This window comes from Phyllopteryx taeniolatus, chromosome 5 (genome assembly GCF_024500385.1).
Source record: "Phyllopteryx taeniolatus isolate TA_2022b chromosome 5, UOR_Ptae_1.2, whole genome shotgun sequence".
Lineage (NCBI taxonomy): Eukaryota > Metazoa > Chordata > Actinopteri > Syngnathiformes > Syngnathidae > Phyllopteryx > Phyllopteryx taeniolatus.
The window spans coordinates 23123917-23139399 of NC_084506.1; the positions used below are offsets into that span (position 1 = coordinate 23123917).

The 15483-nt window shown below is 37.6% G+C and overlaps 1 protein-coding gene across 1 annotated transcript in view; it reads left to right on the forward strand.

Annotated features, from left to right (window-relative positions):
• The window catches only part of kitlga (kit ligand a), a 60501-nt gene extending 46421 nt beyond the window's left edge, over positions 1 to 14080 (forward strand). Inside the window, exons 4-10 of the mRNA XM_061773879.1 lie at positions 635 to 787; positions 1934 to 2111; positions 4673 to 4732; positions 6353 to 6450; positions 6621 to 6730; positions 6829 to 6883; positions 8088 to 14080. Of these exons, the coding sequence (XP_061629863.1) occupies positions 635 to 787; positions 1934 to 2111; positions 4673 to 4732; positions 6353 to 6450; positions 6621 to 6730; positions 6829 to 6859 (630 nt within the window). The 3' untranslated portion in view covers positions 6860 to 6883; positions 8088 to 14080. The remainder of the gene's footprint in view (positions 1 to 634; positions 788 to 1933; positions 2112 to 4672; positions 4733 to 6352; positions 6451 to 6620; positions 6731 to 6828; positions 6884 to 8087) is intronic.
• The last annotated feature ends 1403 nt before the right edge of the window (positions 14081 to 15483 follow it).

Here is a 15483-nt window from a genome sequence, read left to right on the forward strand (position 1 = left end):
ACGTACTAATATTAAGAAATTGTTTTGCAAAAAATCATATCATGTAATATAATACATTATGTAACAATAATAAATCAAGTCATAATATTACGCAAAAATGTAATGTTTTGAGAACAAAGTTGCAATTGACGTATAAAATATTGTAATATTACAAGCTCAAATAATATTGTAATATTCTACTTTTTTATGGCTAAAATGTTGTAATGGTAGGAGTTCAAAGTCTTCATATTACGTTGAAAAGTTGTAATATGAACCAATGACTAATATTCGAAAAAAATGTGTACTGTTACGACAAAAGAAAATCATAATATTACACTGAAAATGTTTCATAATCAGAGAATAATCTGAATATATTAACAGAAATGTTGTAATGTCATGAGAACAAAGTTGTAATACTACCTTATAAAGTGGAATAAAAAGTTGTAATGTGTAAACTATAATATTACATTGGGAAGTTTTAAAGTCACGACAACAAAGTCGTAATAAAAAGTCAAAGAGTAATACCCAAAAATGTTGTCATGTTATACAAAGTTTTAATATTATGTGAAAATGTTCCATGCATGTTTCTACATTTGTTGATTTGTGTGTGTGTGTGTGTGTGTGTGTGTGTGTGTGCGTGCGTGTGTGTTGTCAGGGTGGGATGTGCTGGGTCAAGCTCAACGTCTTCTACCTGGAGGAGAGTTTACAAAACTTAGCGCACAAGTTTGGCAACATTTCGTCCAACAGAAAAGACATTAGCATATTTATACAAATGCTCCAAGAGCTACGGCTCAACATGGGCTCCGTGGTGAGAACTGGTCATTTAAATCTATTTATTCTGATTAGTTTTATTCTATTTTTGTATATACTGTGTGCATTTAACTATTTGTATTATAGTTCAAGGCTCCAGCACTCCCGCGACCCTTGTGAGGATAAGCAGCTCAGAAAATGGATGGAGGGATGGGTATTGTAGTTCATTAAATATCGTTTAATTGATGTATTGTAAATAATGAAGCAAAAACAAATACTGGGAAAATAACTTTGTGAATACATTTACCTGCAAAATGTATTTGATAAATAACTGATTAATTCATTAATTTAAATGATAAAAGAAAACAAATATTAAAATAAACAACTGCATAGATACACATTTAACAGTTAAATACAATAGAGAATATTTGTAAAATAAACCATTTTCAAAATATATTTAAACAAATTATTTTAATGAATAATGGGTTAAGTTAATTATAATTACATTAATTATATCCATCCATCCATTTTCCGGTCGCTTATCCTCACTAGGGTCACGGACGTGCTGGAGCCTATCCCAGGAAAGAAAAAATGAGAATAAATTATTAATTAGTGTTCTCATTCAATTATTGGTTAATTCTTTTGCTATGATCATATAAAATGATATTAGTGAATAAAGAATTTGATATATACGTTAGCATATTCATTTTTTTAACTGGTTAATTAATTCTAATTAAATGATTTGTTCATGACATTAAAAATTAATGTATTATTTTATTGTCAAAATAAACTATTTTACCAACCTTAACATTTTTTCTTTTTTTTTCTTTTTATTAAATATTGGTTAAAAATACTGTAATTATAAATATTCCAATACATTTTTGTATTAAATTGAACTTTTTTTTTTTTTTACATGCGGTATTTTTGCATAGCTATTTTTACTATTTTCAACATTTTATAATTTGTTGAGTCAAAGTTCATTATACGTAATAGACAAAAAAATTAAATGAGAATGGACAATTATTTTATTATTAAAATAAAAATAAAATTTAGTAAATGTAATACATTTCAAAAATGTATAGATTTTACGTGCACATTTTAACTTTCTTTTTTTAAATTCGTCTACAAATGACCTCCCCCAAGTGTCATAACAAAAAAAAAGTCAAATGTAAAAAAATGTGGGTTTTTTTTTTTGCTTGAGCAGGAAGCTGTCATGTACGACTTTGAGTGCCACTTCCACGAGGAGCGGTGGCCCACGGAGCAATACTTTGAGTTTGTGTCCAACTTCCTGGCGAGCGCACAGCACAGAGACGACTCTGACGACTGCGAGCCGCCTCCCTGCCCCACCACGCCCCACATGCAAACAGAACAATATTTAAAAGGTATGTGCTCGCCTATGCCTGTAGATGCTGATCAAAAAGTACAGTTGTTTTGTTACAATATTGCTTTTTGTCCGTAATAGTACAAAAAAAGAAAAATCTCCTAACTTTGCAAAATATTTACAAATTAGTACACCTTTTATTTCATAATATTACGCCTTTTTTCTTGTGAAATCTTTTTTTGTGGATTTTTTCCCATGACAAAAATTTTTATCCTTTTTTAAAATTTTGTTCTGGTAACTTCATTACTTTTTGGGCTTCCGCAGGTTGTGGAGCGAAGTCTCCTGTCTTTACTATTTATTCCGTTCATCTCTCAAGTTCATTCTTTGGGTAAACATTAAATATATATATATATATATATATATATATATTGCAATTTTCATTAAATATTACTTATTCATAGTCTAACGTTCCAACATTTTTATATTATTTGTACTTTCTTCTTATAATGATGATTTTTGGAATATTTTTCTGTAACATAACGTTCTTGTAACTCCATTTGTACTGCAACTTTTTTCCTGTAAAAATGTCTATCTTCATAATTTCAACTTTATTCTCATAACATGAACAAGTCTCTTTCATACTTTTGCTACTTAATCCCTGTAAAATGACCACTCGTCATGGACTTTTCGACTTTCTCATTTTTTTTTTCATATTATGACTGTATCTATAATTTTATGGTCGTCATCTCACTGGTACGCATCTGTCGCGGCATCACAACCCACACACAAAAATAGCCAGCTCATCCCGAAGCTGCTCATTGATCTGAAATCTGTTGATATTTTCTGTCATTGTCCTCGATTTGACTTTTTGGAGGCATATTTTTCCAGAACATTTTGTGTTGAACTTTGAACGAGTGCTTCTCGGCTGTGTGGGAAAGTTATTTTAAGAAGTGGAACATTGTCTCGGCCAAATAAAATGTTGACGTTTCCCTTGTTAGTCCACACAAGTATTCCTAGCATTGCGGCGTCAAACGCTAACGCGTACAAATGTGTCACAGTCTTCACACCTTCATGGATTCACAGCTGAGGAAATCATCTACTGTCAATACTGTATTCACGTACAGTTGTGGAAACACTACAACACCATTTTCTCTGATTTTGCTATTGAAAGGTATACGTATGTTGGAGTGAAATGAACATTTTTGTTTTACATCTGTAACTACTGACAGCATAACTGTGACCAAGTTTACAAGTCAATTTCCTCGCGTCTCAAATCACTTCTCCCTATTGAAATTAATTGAAATGTCATTCATCTATTGCAGCACACCCCAAAAAAACACCACAGATTTTTGGTTGTGTTGTTAATAAACAAAAATACCACTATGATTTAAAAAAGAAATTAACAATAATAAATGACAATATAAAGAAATAAACTGGTTTTATGAAGTCCAATTTCTGCATACAAGCCAAAAGTCACAAGAAGTTGTATGTGTGCCTTTAAGGGGCGCGGCGTAGTGAGTGATGTCAGGATCATGGCCGCTTAGTCTGTTCTATTGCAGCTACTTGTGAGTGTTCTCATTTTGTATTTGTGCCATTGACTATTTGTCCCGTTCAATAAATGGTTGAAAGTGCGAGGGCGACTTTGGCTCTCCTTGCCCACATGCGACGGCATTACAATAACCCTTCACATGTGGCAAGGAGAGCTCCTTTTTTTCCCCCCACTTCCCTCGAGTGACGACATATGTGAAGCCTCCTCATAAATGACCTGGTTTCCCGAGTTTTTTGAGATACTAGCCCTCAAGCGACTGGTTTTTATTGTTTTTGCTTTGACTTGCAAAAATGTGAGATACGAATTCTTCTGTATGGTGGCAGTGAACTCAACTCACTTCGCAAAAAGCAGTAGTTAGCAGTTCTTCAATTTGTCAAAAAAGAGGCTTCAAGCTGACTATTGCCACTCCCACTTTAAATACTTCAAACAAAACATAAAACAAAGAGAATTACCGGTGAATGTTGTGTATTTAAAACAATCGCATAGCTTTTCTTTGGGATAAGTCTGTAAACAATGCAAAACTCCATAGACGGCTTGTAACGAATAGCATCAGTGTCTCAGTGTTATAACCCTTTAAGCAACGGATATTTGAACACAAACGCATGTAGACAGACAATACTACAATACTCGCAGGCATATATTCCTTATCCTTTGCGAAAAATGACTATTACTGCAGCCTACTGAGTCAGTTGTGAAACTATTTTTCATGTCTCTATGTCTGTATTATACCGCCTGCAGGTGGCCAAGGAAAGCACACCAGGAGCAGCACAATGTCCATTGAATTGAAGGGGAAAAATTGTGGCATTAACTTTTTCAGTTTTTTACATTCTATTTAACAATGTCATTAATGTATGCTTTTACTGAGTACACTATTATAAAGTGTTCTTTTATCTAATTAAAATTTTTGTTGTTGTTTTTACGGGGGGCTGAAACGGATTATTGGCATTTCCATTCACTTTAATTGGAAAAAATGATTTGCGATTTAAGTGTTTTGCGTAACGAGCGTGGTCACGGCACCGCTGTGCATATATTTATTTGAAATCTATAAATCTGTTTCTCTTTGCTTGTTTTAGAATTGCTGTCCTCCAGCAATAAAACCTCAGAGTGTGACGTGCCCACCGACTGCCAAACACGTAAGTTTTTTTCAGTCTCTTCTGTTCTTCCCATGTTAAGCTACTGTGTATGAGTATGTTTGAAGTGTGTGTGTGTTTGTGTGTGTGTGCGCGCACATGCGCGCGTGCGTGTGTGCAATTGTTAGTGCGTAGCCGTGAAACTACTCCAGCTGGTCTGATTGACAGATCTGGTCAGATTTGACATTTGGTCCCATCGCTTTGCTTTGAAGTTCCTCCTTCGTGATGGATTTGTTGTCCTGAACCCTTGCGACTCACCATAGCCTGCTCCATTTTATAACCTTTTAACCTGTCATGCGAATTAAGATAAAATGTAACTGAATTAACCATACTTGTGTAAAAAGTCAGCAGTTGACTGAGACAGAACAATTACGCTCCGCCACATATAAAAATGTAACAGGAACTGATTTATAGGTCAGGGGAACTGTTATAAAAACATTTCACGTGCAAATGATCATGAGATCATGTTTGTGAGATTAAATTAAAGTGCTTGTTGGTTTTGGACATTGTCGAGCGAAAAAACAACAACAAGAAAAAACATTTTTGTGTGATTTTTTTCATTTCATGAAAACATACTGGCAAACTGAAAATGATAAAAGCAGAAAGTGCTTATGAAGATCTTTTATATGACGTGAGTCCACGGGGTTAGTCACAAACTGATTTTCATTCAGTCATTTATCTTCCGTTCCACTCATCCCCACGAGGGTCTCGGGCTTGCCCGAGCCTATCCCAGCTATATTCGGGCCAGAGGCGGGGTACGCCCTGAACCGGTCGCCAGCCAATCGCAGGCCACATATAAACAAACAATCATTCATACCTACGGGCAATTTAGAGTCTTCAATTAACCTACCACGCATGTTTTTGGGATGCGGGAGGAAACCGGAGTACCCGGAGAAAACCCACGCAGGCACTGGGAGAACATACAAACTCCACACAGGCGGGGCCGGGATTTGAACCCGGGTCCTCAGAACTGTGAGGCGGATGTGCTAACCAGTCAAACCGCCGCAAACTGATTTTCCCCCTGGTTACTGGTAAACTTTTTTACCAGTAGGATTTTAAGACAGGTTTTGGTTTTCAAAGTAGTGTTACAAGTCAAAGTTAGGGTTAGTTTCAAAGTATGGTTTCAAATCTGGTTTAGGGTTTTCAAGTAAGTGTTTCAAGCCTGGGTTAGGGCTTTAAACAAGGGTTAGGGTTTCAATTTTGGTTTCAAGCCAGGTTTAGTTTAGTGCTAGGGTTTCAAATTAGGATTGTGTTTTCAAAATATGATTTAAAGCCTTGGTTAGGGTTTTAAACAACGGTTAGGCAATCAAATTCTGATTTCAAGTCACGTTTCGGTCTTCAAAGTAGTGTTTCATATATATATATATATATATATATATATATATATATAGTGTTTATGGACAATGTGCACCTACGTTAACCAATATCAAAAGACATGAAGAGATGCTTGCTCCAGATTTAGCAAAAAGCTCATTTTCCATCTGTATTACGACTTTGTTGATGATGATGTTTGGGGTTTGCTTTTGTTGTTGATGCTGTTGTTGTCGTTGACGATGATGACGACGAAGATGTCGACATGATTGATGTTGATGTTGCTGCTGTTCTTGATGTTGCTTTGCACAGACCAAGGAGCGCGTCTGCTTCCGGAGGTTGTGGAGCGAAGTCTCCTGTCTTTACTCTTTATTCCGTTCCTGGCTCTCATCCTGCTGCTCATCTGGAAGGTGAGTCATGCTTGTCACTTTTTTTTATTTTTTTATTTTAAATTAGTAGCTGATGGCTTCCCTGGAATTTACTGCGGCAGAGCCGGCGGCCTTCCAACCACTGCAGACATCACGCGGACGTTTTACTGTATTACTGTATTGAAAATGATTTTCCACTCTGCCCTGAGCAGCTCAGATCGCGACGGAACAGCCAAGATTTTCCGCAGACTCCCGGAGAAGGCGTTCTCTTCGCAGGAACAGAAGGGAGCGCACCCCCGCTAGAGCCCCAAATTACAAAAAAGTATGGGTTTTTTTCCTCGTTTGTTAAGAAAAACCCAATCCTTGCTCCTTTTCCCATCCCATCTGACACTGTTCTTTTCTTTCTTTTCCTTGACCCAGAAACAGGTTGAACATGATTGAAACTGTGTAATGAACCCTACAACTGCTTGAGTTGGTAAGACATTTTGATCTCTCTATTTGCATTATTTTGTCACATTTGTGTCAGTAGTCTCATTTGAACGTCTGGAATTTTAAGGGGGGAGAGTTACGATAATCTTGTTTTAATTTAATTTTAATTATTGTTTTAATTGCACAACCTGTATGGAGTTTATGGTAGTCTCATTTCAAACTGCACATAGAGTAGTCTTATTTTAACCAGTACAACTTTTCAGGGATTTACAGTTGTCTGATTGTTATCTCTGCAGCTGTTTAGAGATATTAGAGATATTAGAGTTTTGTTTTAAGCAGGGCAACACTTGAGACATTTATGGTAATGCTGTCTGAAGATGCACAACTTTTGGGAGCTTTATGGTAGTCTCGTTTTAACCAGAACTACTTTTATGGGATTTACACTAGTCTCATTTCAACCTGTACAACTTTCTAGAGATTGATGGTAGTGTTCTTTGAACAAGTGCAACTTTTGATACATTTTCATTCGTCTCTTTATGAACCTGTGTTACTTTTAGGCGACTTACGTTGGTGTTGTTGTAACCAGCAAAACGTTTGGCTATTCACAGTAGTCTTGTTTTAACCTTCAAAAGTTTTGTGGCCATTACAGTAGTCTTGTTTAACCTTCACAACCTTTGGTCGATTTAATGTAGTCTAAAACCTGTAAACCAATGTAACGTTTGAAGTGTTTATAGTCATCCTGTTTTAACAATAAAACATTTTAAGGGATTTGAGGTAATCTTGTGTATTTTTTTTTTTTTTTGAGGGACTTTACGGTAGTTTTGTTCTAACCTGTGCAGGGATTTCCGTTAATCTTGTTTTATTTTTTAACAATAATCTAAGTTGAACAAATCCAATGTTGTGGTTCTCGCAATAGTCTTGTTTTAACCTGTGCAATCTTTGTGCGATTTAGGGTAGTCATGTTTTAATTTTAAATTTTTTTAACTGCACATATTTTAGCTGATTTAAGATTTTTTTTTAACTGTACATTATTTATCATAAATTTGATCCAGTGAGACTTTTATGCTATTTATGGTAGTTTTATGGGATCTGGGTCTTATTTTAACCTGCAAAACATTTGAGAATTAGGATAGTCTTATTTCCACCGATGCAAATTTTGGGTGATTTATGCCAGTCTTATTTGACTCGTCTTGTGCATTAATTTCTAATAATATTTGTGTGTGTGTGTGTGTGTGTGTGTGGCTCTCCAGGTGATGAAAATGACGTTCCCATAGAGGAAAAAAACAAAAACAAAAAAGAAACAAAGACTGCTCCCTCTGCTTCGATCGCCACCAACCATCACCATTTTGTATGGTCTTGCCACCCACCGCCGACCGTTCTACTGTACGGATAAGCTTTTCATTTTTGCTTTAAGACTGTGTTCATTCATCGAGGAGTAAGAAAACAACAAGAAAAAAAAGACAGATTTTTTTATTAGAAATCCCTGCCCCCACCCAATATTTCTTCTCCCGTACTTTCTGACATTGTCATAAACTTTAAGCAGAAAGAAGAGAAAACCGGATTATGACCACGCCAACGACACCCCCCACACTACCTCCACTCATTGGATATCCTCCCCTCTTCCCTCAAGATCATTCCTCAAGATCATCATCTCGATTTTAGTCTCCTTGTGGGGCGTGCATGCTCTATTTATTTATTGCCACACTCCAGGAGCACCTTTGCGCCGCACACTCATTCCGCTGTGTAGTTCGCAGACCGTTAGGTTAAGGCACGGGGCGGGAAAAGATGACATTACATAGGGAAAAGGAACACATTCACATACAGTGGAACCTTCAAAACACTTTTGCCTTTAGGAACAAATGCAAATATCATATAATAAAATAAACACTTTTAACATTTGTAACTGTCATAAAAGCTGTTAAGCCCCTGTAAAGTTAAAATAAATATCTCATGTAAATTTGACACCGCAGAGAAGACTGTTGTTAACAACCCTGCCAAATTTGAATGATCACAAAAATCACTGAGTAAATCAGGCTTCACTATCCTGAAAAATCAACTCGTTCACTCAATTCTCAAACGGCAGACAACTATCTGAAAGGATGATGCATTTTCGGGATGGAGGCGAAGCTAGCTAGCAAACAGCACATCGCAATCGCGGCGGATAAGGCGCTCAAGTTTTTATATAGCGTGGGAGGGGCGACTCATGCAGGCTCTTAAGTGCGTCACTTTGACGCCATTTTAACTACACCCAAATAAAACAGGGATACTGAAATGGTGAAAGACATTTTAACATTATATTTCCAAATTAAGAACTACATAGTTCTCAGTCTTCGTTTTCAGCAATTATCTTCAAACATGTACAGTACAATGTATTTTGAAATTCACTTGACAGGCTCTTTAAGTCATACAACTATAAAAACCTAAGCTCTGTTTATATATATCATTAACTGTCATTGAAGTACAACCCCAATTCCAATGAAGTTGAGACATTGTGTTAAACATAAATAAAAACGGAACACAATGATTTGCAAATCATGTTCAACCTATATTTAATTGAATACACTACAAAGACAAGATATTTAATTTTCAAACTGATAAACTTTGTTTTAAGCAAATAATCATTAACTTAAGAATTTTATGGCTGCAACACGTTCCAAAAAAGCTGGGACAGGTGGCAAAGAAATATGAGAAAGTTGAGGAATGCTCATTAAACACCTGTTTGAAACATCCCACAGGTGAACAGGCTAATTGGGAACAGGTGGGTGCCATGATTGGGTATAAAATGAGCTTCCGTGAATTGCGCAGTCATTTCAAGTGCAACTTGAAACTCTACTATGCAAAGCAAAAGCCATTTATCAACAACACCCAGAAACGCTGCCGGCTTCTCTGGGCCCGAGCTCATCTAAGATGGACTGATGCAAAGTGGAAAAGTGTTCTGTGGTCCTACGAGTCCACATTTCAAATTGTTTTTGGAAATTGTAGACGTTGTGTCCTCCGGGCCAAAGAGGAAAAGAAGCATCCAGACTGTTATGGACGCAAAGTTCAAAAGCCAGCATCTGTGATGGTATGGGGCTGTGTTAGTGCCAATGGCATGGGTAACTTCCACATCTGTGAAGGCACCATTAATGCTGAAAAGTACATACAGGTTTTGGAGAAACATATGCTGCCATCCAAGCAACGTCTTTTTCATGGACGCCCCTGCTTATTTCAGCAAGACAATGCCAAACCACATTCTGCACGTGTTACAGCAGCGTGGCTTCGTGGTAAAAGAGTGCAGGTACTAGACACCTGTCTCCCATTGAAAATGTGTGGCGCATTATGAAACGTAAAATACGACAACAGAGACCCCCCGGACTGTTGGACAGCTGAAGCTGTACATCAAGCAAGAATGGGAAAGTATTCCACCTACAAAGCTTCAACAATTAGTGTCCTTAGTTCCCAAACATTTATTGAATGTTGTTAAAAGAAAGGTGAAAGGTTACACAGTGGTAAACATGACCCTGTCCCAGCTTTTTTGGAACGTGTTGCAGCCATAAAATTCGAAGTTAATGATTATTTGCTAAAAACAATAAAGTTGATCAGTTTGAACATTAAATATCTTGTCTTTGTAGTGTATTCAATTAAATATCGGTTGAACGTGATTTGCAAATCATGGTATTCTGTTCTCCCAACTTCATTGGAATTGGGGTTGTATAAAAATAAGTTAACTAAAACAAGATGAGGTGTGACAATAAAGAAACAAAGACTACAGCAGCCAGTTGTAGCGCGAGCGTGGCTGCTACCACTCTTTCGTTTCATTATTGTCACTGTGCCATCTGCTGTCTTGCTGCTTTTGAATGAGGCGTCACTCCCTGGTTATATTTTTCTTCATTAGTCCTTTGACGCTTGCCCGCTGGACTTAGATTGTCGCTTTGGAGATTCCACTGTATTCAAACACAAGCTACACTGATATGCTAACTAAGGGAGACAACACGATAACGCATTAAAAGAGTCATGAACGCTCATTTGCGCCTTTAGCCTAGCATAGCCTAATGATATACATGGTTAAAAAAAACAAAAACAAACAAAAAAACATGCGCATCCTCCTTTTTAATTTTTTTTATTTTGCCTTACGTCAATGGTCAAGTCAAGTCAACGGTCTGATTAATGTCAAAGTCAAAAAGCTACGTCAATTAGCATAGCACCAGTGGAGGCTAACCCTATAAAACGTCCACTCTGGGAGGCTGCTTTGCGGCTAACATACAGCAGACGTCTTCATCCGTCCAGCCATCCATTTGCTTCCACTTCTCTGCGCGTCCTTGATGTGCCTAAAGCGAACTGCGCTAAGGCTACAAGCATGAGTCACCATCGGGATACTCACACACAGTACAGATGCTACATTCACAACATTTTGTAGGCAATTACTGGCCTCAAAATTGTAGTTAAAGTAACATGATGAAACATTTAGAATTTTGTCAAAAGTTTACTTTCTATCTAAAATATTTAATGATTTTAATTTAAAAATGGGTAATGAAAATGAAATTTAAAAAGCTTACATGACAAAGCCTATACATTTTGATTGATGTTACAGAAAATGTTACAGTATAAATAAATTATATTTAAAAATTAAAAAACATTAACACAACATGTATACTAAATATTATTTGTCAAATTTGGACTCCAAATATTTTGACAAAATGTAATAAAATAGTAATTACTGCACTAATTTAATTTGAATTAAAACAAATAAGAAATTGTAAAATGTTTAATAAAATCTTATTAACTTAAAATTGTCCCTGATGGTGTCAGGTATTGTCAAAACATACATATGACATATTTATTGGATATTGTATTTACTGGCCTCATTTCAACTCTTATTTGTGTAAATAAATTTGAAATGAAAGTTTTAATTTAAATTTTTTTAAAAAGTTAACATTTAATTAAATTAAAAATAAATTGTCCATGATCACGTACCGGCTTATTGGCGGCACGGCGGGCGACTGGTTAGCACATCAGCCTCACAGTTCTGAGGACCTGGTTTCAATCCCTGGCCCCACCTGTGTGGAGTTTACATGTTCTCCCCGTGCCTGCGTGGGTTATCTCCAGGTACTCCGGTTTCCTCCCACATCCCTAAAATATGCATGGTAGGTGCATTGAAGATTCTAAATTGCTCATAGGTGTGAATGTGAGTGCAAATGGTTGTTTGTTTATATGTGCCCTGCGATTGGCTGGCGACCAGTTCCGGGTGTACCCCGCCTCTCGCCCAGAGTCAGCTGGGATAGGCTCCAGCACACCCACGACCCTCATGAGGATGAGCGGTTCGGAAAATGGATGGATGGATGGATGGAAAACTAAATGAAAAATGTGATTGATAATGATTGAGTGATATTTTATGTTCAATTAAAATTTCTAAAAATATTTTTAAATCATCAGTCAAAGTTGATCATCAAAACATGAAAGCGTTATTATTCACCTAATTTTGACTTTAATTCAAACTAAAACTACATTAAAAATCAAATTTACACGTTTCATTCCAAATGAAATTAGATTTAACAATATAAAAATAACAATTTAACTCAAAATTGTCCATGTTAGTCTCAGGTATCGTCAAAACATCAGGCTGCTTTTGATTTAAGAGACAGCTACTCTGTATCTATCATCACAATCAATTGTTTTCTTGCTCATGACAACAGCATCCACACTGTAATCAAATGGATCAAGTTCTCTTTGAATTTCTTTGAATGGAAGTCCACTTGTAGTTTTGTGCCTTTTGTTTGATTGGACGGAATCTTATCTTGTTCTGAACTCCTGTTTCCTGCTTCAAGTGATTGTGATGACCCTTCCTGTTACATTAGTTTCTTTGCTACAGCACTTATGTTGACGGGCTAATGCGACCCCTGGCTGTTTAACCATAAAAAGACCAAGAACTTAACAAAATGTAAATGCATATTTAACCACTGATAAGAATCAAATGATCAAGAACATTAGAATGGGTCAAATTGACCCACAACAATGTTGTTGTTGTTTTACATTTTGTTTTACATATTTTTTATTGAGTATTGAGTGTAAACTCTTACAATGGGTCAATTTGACCTGTGACATATCTTTTTTTGAAGTGAACAAGAAGTTCCATCCTTTTTTACATTTAAAAACATATTTCCATTAACCTTACAACGGGCCCATATGACCAGCAACATACAGTATGCATGGTAAGCTGTCATAATTTTTTAACGACCAAGAACAAGGCCAGCATAAGAAGTTTCATCCTATTTTTAAAAAATATTTTGTCTTGAGTTGTATACATCACTAAGGGTTATTTTGACCCAAAAGATAACAGGAGGATTAATGGACAACCAGTTCCACACAATGGGCATAATTGTCAATGAATGGATTTCTTGCTCGCCTTTGCCATCCACTTGTTTGCTTTCCCATATACAGTACATTTTGCACGTTTGTCGTTAGCTTAGCATCGTAGCGTATTTGTTGCTTCAAAAAAGGAGCTCATTTATCCTGGAGTGTTCTGACCAGAGATGCTACTGCTACAATTCTGCCCTTTCTTCTCCCGCCTTGTTGCGACAGAGCTCGTCTTTCACCTACACGTTGACTTTTGACAAAAGCTGTGAATGAATGAAAATGTAGTGGTGCATTTGTTTCGAGAACTTTCGCCCATCTACAGAATTCCATTGTTCCTACTGGTCCTGAATGCCTTTTTTTTTTTTTTTTAAACCTCATGGTGGGACAATCAAAAGAGCTGCAGAATAAGTCTGGTTGGCTCACAAAAAAGGCAGATATTGATATTCATCTATCTATTCATTCCATGACCGCTTACCCTCACAAGGGTTGCGGGCGCTCTATCCTATCCCTGACTGGGCGAGAGGCAGGGTACAGACAAACAACCATTTGCACTCACATTCACACCTATGGACAATTTAGTCTTCAATTAACCAACCATTCATGTTTTTGGAATGTGGGAGGAAACCGGAGTACTCGGAGAAAACCCACGCAGACACGGGGAAAACATGCAAGCTCCAAACAGGATTGCAAGAGCCCAGATTTGAACCCACAACCTCCGAATTGTGAGATGGATGTGCTCATGAGTCGTCCACCTCGCCGCCAGATATTGATATTATTATTATTACTATTATGTTTATGATGATGATGAATGCCCAGCTGCTACTCTGGGTGAGAACTCTACTGTATTCTTTATTTTTGTATAAATGTAAACAAGCATACAAACAATATGAATAAAGTACATGTATCCTGAGTAATTTGCATGATTTTCTTTCCCAACATGCCCCCTTCAGGCATTCACTCCAGCTCAAAACACTTTTGACTTTTTACGAAAAGGCTCATTAGCTACATGTCAGTCAAAAAGTGTGACGTATTAGCTCCACAAAATGTTTGAAAGGTGATCAGGGTGTGGCAAATCTGGATTGACGAGTGTCTGCCTGTAGAAGGGGTTGCATGGTTTAAAATGTTTGGAAAAGGCCATCAGGGATTCCCAAGCTGTGATGAGCTCCCCCCAGGTGTTTTTAAAGGTTGTGTGTGGGTGAGAGGAGATGCACCAAGAGCTCAGTTTTCATAGCCAGCGGATTCCGATTGTCATGCAAGCGCAAGGCTCACTGCGCGTGTTTGCCAATTTGGTAGACCGGTCTGGGCCAAGCTGGGCTTTCCATTGCGACGAGGGTGTGTCCTTTGACACGGCGGAGTGACGATTTGGTGGCAGAAAGTCGGTCTAAACTTATGCCTGCTCAGACCACATCAGGATAGACCGCTGGTCAAACGTGATTTTGGAGACAAATACTGAGCTCCATCGACAAATTTAAGTAGCCAGCAGTTATCACCATTCTCAGTTTCATTCTGTATTTAATAGGGGTACCCGCTCACATTGTCTGTTGACACACCAGTCAAAAGCAGTGACAATGCTGTACGCACGCCAGTGGCAGTTCGAAAAGATTTTACCTGGGGTGGCAGGAAGTCTAGTTGGGTGGGGGTTATAACCCACTCCCACACACACACACACACACACACACACACACACACACACACATTTCGAGTTCAGATTTCATTTTCCGCATTCCCTGTTAAGTTTTATGCATATCACATGAATAACATACAGTAGCTTAATGTTGAACACTAACCCAGTGCTTGTAGCCTATACAATAACATCCATCCATCCATTTTCTGAGCCGCTTCTCCTCACTAGGGTCGCGGACGTGCTGGAGCCTATCCCAGCTGTCATCGGGCAGGAGGCGGGGTACACCCTGAACTGGTTGCCAGCCAATCGCAGGGCACATAGGAACAAACAACCATTCGCACTCACAGTCATCCCTACGGGCAATTTAGAGTGTCCAATTCATGCATGTTTTTGGGATGTGGGAGGAAACCGGAGTGCCCGGAGAAAACCCACGCAGGCACGGGGAGAACATGCAAACTCCACACAGGCGGGGCCGGGGATTGAACCCGGGTCCTCAGAACTGTGAGGCTGACGCTCTAACCAGTCAACCACCGTGCCGCCCCTATACAATAACAATTCTCAACAATTCCAATTTGAAAGTTTTTAGTATAAATATTTGACAGTCTATATTTAGTCACAGTCTTTCACACAGTCTACATTAGCAAGATTTATCAGATATATTCACAAAGCTCTTTAAGCCAATTTAAGAC